We start from the raw sequence: 9,199 nt of genomic DNA on the forward strand, positions 1-9,199 counted from the left end.
CTCCCTGTCTCTCTCCCTCTCCCTTTCTCTCTCTCTCTCTCTCTATCTTCTGGAGGCAGGGGAGGTGAAAAACGGGCTGCTTTCGCCCATTTTCTTGCCTCCTTTCACCCCCCCACCTCCAGATGTATTCTGCAGGCCAAAACCAGGCAAAAACGGCTTGTTTTGTGGCCAAAAATGGCCCATCTTCACCCATTTTTTTTTGCTTCCTTTCACCCACCCCTTCTGCGGGCCCTCCCCTGCCCACCCGTGCCCTTTGGCCTTACCTTTGCAACAGCAACGTGTGGTGAGCGTTGAACCATTGAAATGAGCAAAAGTGGGAAGTGCAGCTGGACAGTGAAAGATAACAGGGCCCCCTCAGCCAGTAAAAGCCAGCTATGCAGGAAGTGGCTGGGAGGAGAGGGGCGAGGGGTGGGACGAGGGGTGGGGCTTAACCCCACCACTCCGCGAGCCGGATAAATTGGGTCGGTGGGCTGCATCCGCCCCGCGGGCCGTATTTGAGGATGCATGCTGTAGATGCTTGTTGCTTCCTCACAACTACACAATTGATAGGGGAAAAACTTATACAACTGGATGTTGTATACAATTGCCTTTCTTCACTTAGCAAACAAACAGAATAAAACCTATCTCTATAGAGGACACAGACAGCGATGGCATGGGGACCTCAGCATTTAATTGCATAAAAAACTTTTTAACAAAATAAAATTATGAAAACATTTCCCCTCTGGGTAATCAAGATTTCTAGACATACAAATCACGATCTAGGGTGAAAAGAGACAGGGGAGGTTACCTGAATTGGAATTAAATTGAAATAAAACACACACATGTTTAGAAGTAAGTTATCCTAGTCAATTTCATACCCAGTAGAGCATTTGATGAAAAATGATTTTTCCAGCTTGGGTATAGTGGCAAAAATAGCACTAGCACTAGCACTAGCAGTAAGACTTATATACCATTTCATAATGATTTACAACCATCTAAGTGGTTTACAGAGTCAGCATATTGCTCTCAACAATCTGGGTCATTTTATCTCGGATGGAAGGCTAAGGCTAAGTCGATCTTGAGCTAGTGAAAATCAAACTCCTGGCAGTGGGCAGAGTTAGCCTGCAATACTGTATTCTAATCACTGTGCCACCATGGAAAGTCCCCAAGAAGTTAAAATGAACTGGATGAAATTAATCTGGACACATGGAAAGTATGTCATAATCACATGAGTTGTATCTTTTTTTTTTTTTCTATTTGTGTTCTATGCAGGGAAGCACAAAAGCAGCAGACTACTGTGTTTTCCCGAAAATAAGACCCAGTCTTATTTTCTTTTGGGCCCCAAAATAAGCACCAGATCTTATTTTCGGAGGATGTCTTACCCTCTTACCTTAGGACCTCCGCAGCTAGGCCTCCCATGCGCCAACACCTGTGGTGCTGCTGCCTGACTTCTGTGGCCACTTGCAGCCAGACACCGCATGACTTGTTACGCTGGTGCCGATGCTCGCGGCAGGAGGCAGTGTGGTGTGTTGTTCTGTTGTGCAAGTGAGTGGTGGCACCAGTGCAATGAACCTTGAGGTGTCATGCTGCAAGCGGCGGCACTGGCACAACGTGCCATGCGGTGTCCTGCTGTGAGCAGCAGCATCAGCCCAATGTGCCACATGTGGCAGCACAGGCACAACGCACCATCCTGCCCTGAGCGGCAGCACTGGCACGATGAACCACTGCAAAAGAACTCAGGCAGCGGCACGAGAGGTGTTGGAGCACGGGAGGCCTGGCTGCGGTGGTTCTAAGGTAAGTGGGTGTAGGGTGTGTGGGACAGCTCCACCCCCCACCCCAGCTTGATTTGTACACACATGCTTCGTGTAACCAGATGGTGGGCAGGGCTTAACTAGGGCTTATTTTGGGGGGTGTGGCTTATAAAATGCAGGCATGAAAATCGGGCTAGGGCTTGTTTTCGGGGTAAGTCATATTTTGGGGGAAACACGGTGTATCTGATGCGATATGATATCCAGGTAAAAGTACAAAATATGCTAATTCCTCCTGGCTGCCCCCACACCTTTCCCACGCCCACCCAGCATGGCCCAAACTCATAGCTGGTCTGTCCCCATGCTCCAAGGTTGGCCCAATCGCTGCCGTGCTTCGAAGCTGTGCACCTCCACCCCATCCATAGGCTGTGCACACCTCGCTGTTTGTACCGAATGTCACTGTAAGATATCCTCCGAAAATAAGCCCTGGTGCTTTATTTATTTTGGAGCCCAAAAAATATAAGACCGGGTCTTATTTTTGGGAAAACACGGGTATGTTCTATTGAGATTTATTTTATTTGTAAAACAAAGTTAAAACAGAAAATGATTCAAACACATTCAAACAAGTATTACAACACTAGTTGATGTTGCACCAAAAGCCCCAGGCATTTTGAAAGTAAAGCAGTGACTTTTGGGAAAAATAAATTGATTTAAATGACTGTTTCTTACTTAACAGAGCATCTGGAAGGCATATCACTGTTTTGGAATTAGGAGTGCACACCAACGCTCCTTTTCCCTTATTAATTCAGACAACTGCAAAAATGTTTCAGAACAGCATTAAAATCTGTTGTTTTGCTTTTGCAAACAAGCAAAAAAAAACCCACCACAAACCAGACTTTTCCCCTATACCTCTTGGGAGTTTATTTTAATTGGTTATGCATCTCCAAAGAGTCAGTATTCTTCTTTCATCATAATGAAACTGCTTGTAATTAATATTGATTTCTCATAGCAAAATCATGTGAATTACAGAGACAGTTAATAACTAATCCAAGATTTAATATTAAAATATTATTGTTAAATGTACAAAAATATATCATATAATTCAGTACAGAAAATTGTATAAATAAATTGTGGGTATAAATTGTATAAATACCCACATATGTAAACATACATAACTATCTTCCTCATGACTAATGTATTGCTATTCTCCATTCCCTTTTCTAACTTTAAAAAATACCATTCTATTTTACTTTAGTATTGTATCAAATCTATAATTTAAAAATCAACTACTATTTATCTAAAAGAGAAAAAAAGAAATGTAGATTACCGAGGATAATTTGGAACCATAATAGGATTGGTAATATTGTGTTGAGTTTACCTAACATTTTTTTTGCATTGATACATTATTTTTTACACTAATGCGGCAGCTTTCATGCAAGCAAAGTCAATTTACTGCACTAACTGCAAGTAATCCTCTGAAGAGAGCCAGGTTGAAGTAGTGATTAATAAAGAAATCAGGCTAGAAACCAGGCTGAGTTCTCGACCCATTTTAGGCACAAAGCTAGGTAGGTAACCTTGGGCCAGTCACTCTTTCAACCCTAGAAACCAGGTAATGGGAAGCTACTTGTGGAAATCTTGCCAAGAAAACTGCAGAAACTAGTCCAAGAAGTTGCCAGGAGTCAATACTGATTCAAAAGGGCCTGGTGGCTCAGCAGACTAAAAGCATTGTGGTTAACACCAGCTGTCTGCAATTACTGTAAGTTCGAATCTCACCAGGCTCAAGGTTGACTCAGCCTTTCATCCTTTCTAAGGTAAGTAAAATGAGGACCCAGTTTGTGGTGGCAATAAGCTGACTTTGTATAAATATACAAAGTATGAAGGCTATTGCTTAACGCATTGTAAGCCGCCCTGAGTCTCCGGAGAAGGGCGGCATATAAATCAAATAAAAAAAAAAAGTAAAAACAAAAAAACCTCAACCTCTGAAAGACAATTAAATTTAATGACATTAATTTAAATTAAATTAAATTCAGTTTTTTGTTTTGACAGTGCTTATATTCTGAGATAGGGCTGAAAAACTTGTGCACATCTTTCTGAAGAAAAGGTCTACTAGAAAATTTAGCAATCTATAGAAACAATTCTCCATCCCTCTTACCTACTATGGCCAACTTATGCTTGGTTGTTTCACATACTGGTATTACAAATGTAAAAATCTAATGTAGCCCAGTATTTCATATTCCTATTGCAGTCTCCCAGTAGTTTTCAAGGAGCATGACTGCACATTTTATCTCCAGAATAGCAAACAAACAAATAAACAAACTCATATATCCACTCTTGTTCCATTAAATGATCTTGTATAGTGGAGAGGGATTCTTGATTTTATTTTATTTTTTATTTTATTTCCAATTTATATACCGCCCTTCTCCCTGAGGACTCAGGGCGGTGTACAGCCAGAATTAAGAACATGAAATACAAATATTAAAAAACAATTAAAATATATATAAATTTGGCCCAAAAATTAAAAATCACAAACCAATTAAAACATTTAAAAATTTCTTCTTAAGCCAGCCTGGCTTGCTGGAAAAAGTGGGTTTTAAGGGCACGGCGGAAGGCACTGAAGTCTTGGATTCTCCTTATCTCTGGGGGCAACTGATTCCAGAGGGTAGGTGCCCCCACAGAGAAGGCCCTCCCCCTGGGGGTCACCAGCCTACATTGTTTGGCTGATGGCACCCTGAGGAGGCCCTCTCTGTGGGAGCGCACGGGTCGATGGGAGGTCGTCGGTAGCAGCAGGCGGTCTCGGAGATAGCTAGGCCCTATGCCATGGAGCACTTTAAAGGTGATGACCAACACCTTGAAGCGCACCCGGAAGACCACCGGGAGCCAGTGCAGCTCGCGCAGGAGTGGTTCATCCTGCGTGACCAAAGCTTATGTTTGTAACATTATTTCTAGAATCAACAAAGAATCTTGTGTAAGTATGTCAGAAATTGGTTCCAGAAGTAGTATTTTAAAGCTCTATGCAGGCTCTGAAGACTATAACTGCACTTTCCCTGATGATCACTTATCACCATAGCAATGGGGATTTGATAGCTATTTCATAAGTCAGTGATTCTTGAACTGTTTGACCAAATCCACCCTTTTCTGGTTTTAAATAATATAATTATCTCCATTAAAAAACAACACTGTTGTTTTACAGGAGTGGCATTCACAAACTGAATCCTGGACTCCCAAACAACCAATTACAAAATTGCTCTATTATCTCCAGAATATCCTCCAATTACATTTTGGGGCTAACTATCCTAGTTTAAGAATCACTGATCTGTTTGGACAGCAGAAAAAGAACATTAAGATTGCTGGGCAGGTGGGTGAAGGTTACCACCCACTCCACCCAATTTGTCAGTTTCTTTCATGTCAGAAAGAAAGAATAGTTGTACACTATGAAGTGCATAACTTTGGGAAAGCAGAATCACTTTACTATTTGTCAATGCTATATTAGCATGTGAGGATTATTTATTGCTTTATGCATCCACTAGCTCTGTGGAATTATTTTTGAGGAAAGATGTACAGTCTCCTACTGTACATTTTCTGTTTATTCATAGGTTATGTCTATCCTTATTTTTCGCAAAGAATGTTCCTAATTCCCTACCATGCTTTTTGAACTTTCAGAGGTTTTTACACTACGGTTTTAAAATTCAAGAGTTCGGATCCACTATACCCCGCAGGTGTATTTGAAAGAATACACTTTTCCTTTGAACTCAGCGCACCCAAATCCAACCAGTCTGATTTACATCTTGAAACCTTAACGCCACTGACTTCAGTAAGATTTAGTCAGTTAGACTGCTGAGGTGATTGTCCTGCCAAACTAATAAACCATTGCAGGCATGCTTCCGGGAACACAAACATGAGCAAAAATCTTGATTTAATCAGAACAGAGCTGGAAGGGACCTTGGAGGTCTTCTAGTCTAACCTCCCTGCTCAAGCAGGAGGCCCTATACCACCATTTTAGACAGGTGGCTGCCCAGTCTTTTCTTAAAAACCTCCAACAATGAAGCTGTGGGAAGCTCCCCTCCTCTAGAAGAATGAAATATTTTAGGGAATATTAAAAGAGGCAGAATATTATATTTCCCCAAAGGAGAAATGGAGAAACATGCTCTTAGAGGTAGAAAGCAGTCCCCAGTCTTTCTTAATAGCCGACAGCAGATGCCCATTAAGAAATCCTGGGCCAGCCCACAAACAAAACACCTTCACCTCCAGCGATGGAATTAAAATTTACATCCTTCCCCCAGCCAGATTCTAAGGACAGGACGTGACCTTTTAGGGCATAATAGGATTAACCCACCACCATTAGAATAGCAGAAGACATCAGGCGCCCTTCATTGCACAATCCCTGCAGCATTTTCAGCTGTACATAAAAATCCTTGAACTCCTCAAGCTAATTTGTCAGCTGTCCCCAAACTGCACGCTGTGGTTCTTCTGCTCATCAGTAAACTTTCTTTTTTAGTCAGCCTCCATTTTATTTCCAGCGTCTTCTTCCCAGTTTGGAACTGAACCAGATGGATTGTCCTTCCTACGAAGCTTTTTAAAAAAAGACTTAAAACTTAGCCTACAAAACTGCAGAATTAGCCACGCCTCGAGCACCTCTTCCCCATCCAGCGACACACACTCCGCGCGAAGCCACTAGCTCAATTATAAAACACGAGCCTATCAACTATAAAACGAAGTTAAGGGAGCCGTAACTGGCTTGGATAGCGTTAAACCCGCTCCGGTCGCCTACCTACGGCGCGTCTCGGAGCGTCCGCGCCGCCTCCCGCATTCGCTTCTGCAGCGGCCACAGAGCGGTACAAGCGCGACAGCCTTCAAGGCGCGCGTGGAAGATTAAACCCGAGAAAGCAAACTGAGCTGAGTGGCGCGCACCTCCCGGCACTTGGGGGTTTTCTTTTCCACACCCGCTCGAGTCAGAGGCATCGGAAAGGGCGGGCTCGCGAATATGCGCCTCCTCCCCACGAAGCTTGGGGGCCTTTTGTCGTGGGGAAAAAAAAAAGAAGAAGAAAAGGCAGCAAGCGAAGCTTCGGTTCAGCCAATCGGCGGCATTGTTTCTCAGAAGTTATCAACGGGGGAGTTTACTTCGGTGGCTCCCAAGGTAAGCATGCGCGAGGGCCCCGTTCAGCCTGTGGGCGGCTAAAGTGTACGGTTCGCACGCGACTCCGTTAGGCTGCTTAGTCGGGATAGGTAGCGGGTTTCCTTAAGCCAAAGGTCTTCAAACTTGGCAGCTTTAAGACTTGTGGACTTCAACTCCCAGAATTCTCCAGCCAGCTATGCTGGCTGGAGAATTCTGGGAGTTGAAGTCCATAAGTCTTAAAGCTGCCAAGTTTGGGGACACCTGCCTTAAGCAAACCTTGACTGTACGGTGTGGCGTGGACGTGTATAGCTGGCAAAAGTTAAAATTTAAGACGAGGTATCGTAGTGGTCTGCAGGGATCTGAAAGCCTCTTTAGGTGCAGAAGAGAGCAGATGCGTTTTCCTCTGGATCAAAAGGAAGAATTGAGAGTCAGAGTTGAAATGTGTGGGTCAATCTGGATGAATATTGAGGGGAATCTCCTGACACTAAAAGTTCCCAAGTAGAGGAACAGACTGCCTAGACCAGTGGGGAACTCCCTCTCCCTTAAGATTTTCAAACAGTGATGATTGCCACCTGCTGTTAGGAATGGACAATGGAGTATCCTTGCACTGAACACTTAATTTATATAGTTCCAATCATGGAAGCAAATACAGTGTAGACAGCACCCTTCGGCCTGAGATCCCTACTGATTGTCATAACTCATTTTTAAACGGAATCAGATGCTATATTTGCTTTATCTCTACAAATGTTGAAAATCTACAGTCCCCTATGCAGAAGTTTTAGTACAGGTGGTCCTCGACTTACAAGAGTACATTTAGTGGCCGTTCAAAGTTACACCATTGAGATCACTTATGACCGTTTTTCAGCTTTGCAACACCTCCATGATCATGTGATCAAAATTCAGATGATTGGCAACTGGTTTATATTTATAACCATTGCTGGATCCCAAGGTCATGTAATCTTCTGACAAGCAAAATCAACAGGGAAGCCAGATTCACTAACAACAACCAGATTACTAATTTAACTGCAGTGATTCACTTAACAACTGAAGCAAGAAAGGTCGTAAAATGGGGCAAAGCTCAATTAACAAATGTCTCACTTAACAACAGAAATGTTGGACTCAATTGTCGTAAGTCGAGTATAGTACTGCCATCTTTTACCTTAATTTGCCTCTTAGAAGTTTTTCTAGTAGGGCTTAAGTAGTCCTACTTTATCTGTACCTGTTCTATATTCTTCTTAAAAACAACTCATTTTTCTTTTGTTTTCCTCTAGTTGTTGGTATTCATGATTCAGGCATCTTTCTCTACCCTTTCTTACCTGGTGCTGAAAGTCTTTGCTCAATAGTCAGGCATCATGCCTAAAACTTTCAGCCTTGGTTTTACCTCTTGAATAATAACTTATTCTAAAAGCATGTTGGGTTTCCCCCACTCGATTTTTTTGACACTTTATATTTGTCTGCATTATTTCACAATGGTGTTGGTTTCATAGACATGAAGGATATGTGAAAGACAGGGTTAATGATCAAATAATATCAAACTTTATGGAGAATCTTAATGTGACAATTAGCCAAGTTTATTTGTTTACCACATAAATAGTGGAAATAGAAGTTTAGGGTGAAGTTTATTTTGAAAGCAATAGAATATACACCCATGTACAAAACAGGTGGAGCATTCAGTACTATTTTTGTCATTTTGATTGGATTTCATAATTCTATTGCAAGCCACCTAGTCGCTTTGGATAACAAGATGGATAGCATATAAATTTAATACGTATGTCAGCAGTAAAGTGCCAAATTGTTATTAATAAAGGTTATATATGGTCTGGTGGTTAAGGCACCGGACTAGAAAGCAAGAGACTGTGAGTTCCAGTCCCGCCTTAGCCATAAAAGCCAGCTGGATTACCTTGGGTCAGTCACTCTCTCAACCCAACAGGTTAGTTGTGGGGAAAATAGGAGGAGGTATGTTGGATGTTTGCTGCCTTATTTGTAAAAAATAATAAAAAGGCAGGATATAAACAATACAAACATGCATGAATAAACAACCAGCTATCTACCATGTTCATAACTGGGCTTGGGAAAGAAAGAAAGAAAAAATATGGAAGAAAATTCTTGATAACACATTTTTTTATTATTTCAATATTCCCTTCTCTTTTAAATCTATTTGCATAATGATCAGAGGAGATTATACATATTGTTAGCTTTGGCATCTTTGAGGGAAGAATATAGAATATAGAAAGCAAAACAAATGAATTTGCAAATCCAATTGCCACAAGTCTCTGAATGATTTTGCCAGGAAGTATTAGAAAGCTATTTGATGGAAGTCTTTTCTATGCTTATACTCCACTTTTAACAGAAAATCTCT

The 9,199-nt window shown here is 41.8% G+C and overlaps 1 protein-coding gene across 2 annotated transcripts in view; it reads right to left on the minus strand.

The window, feature by feature from the left end:
• The window catches only part of TRAF5 (TNF receptor associated factor 5), a 25,056-nt gene extending 18,037 nt beyond the window's left edge, over nucleotides 1-7,019 (minus strand). The window contains exon 1 of one of the 2 annotated variants that reach the window (XM_034427747.3): nucleotides 6,496-7,019. Coding sequence is in view for 1 of the 2 variants with exons in the window: in XM_034427744.3 (XP_034283635.2) it covers nucleotides 264-506 (243 nt within the window). In the remaining variant the exon portion in view is untranslated. Of the gene's footprint in view, nucleotides 1-263; nucleotides 994-6,495 lie in introns of those variants that run through there. The other variant, XM_034427744.3, reaches the window with a different exon arrangement.
• Nucleotides 7,020-9,199: the final 2,180 nt, after the last annotated feature.

Source organism: Pantherophis guttatus, chromosome 1 (assembly GCF_059756535.1).
Source record: "Pantherophis guttatus breed Tessera chromosome 1, ASM5975653v1, whole genome shotgun sequence".
NCBI lineage: Eukaryota > Metazoa > Chordata > Lepidosauria > Squamata > Colubridae > Pantherophis > Pantherophis guttatus.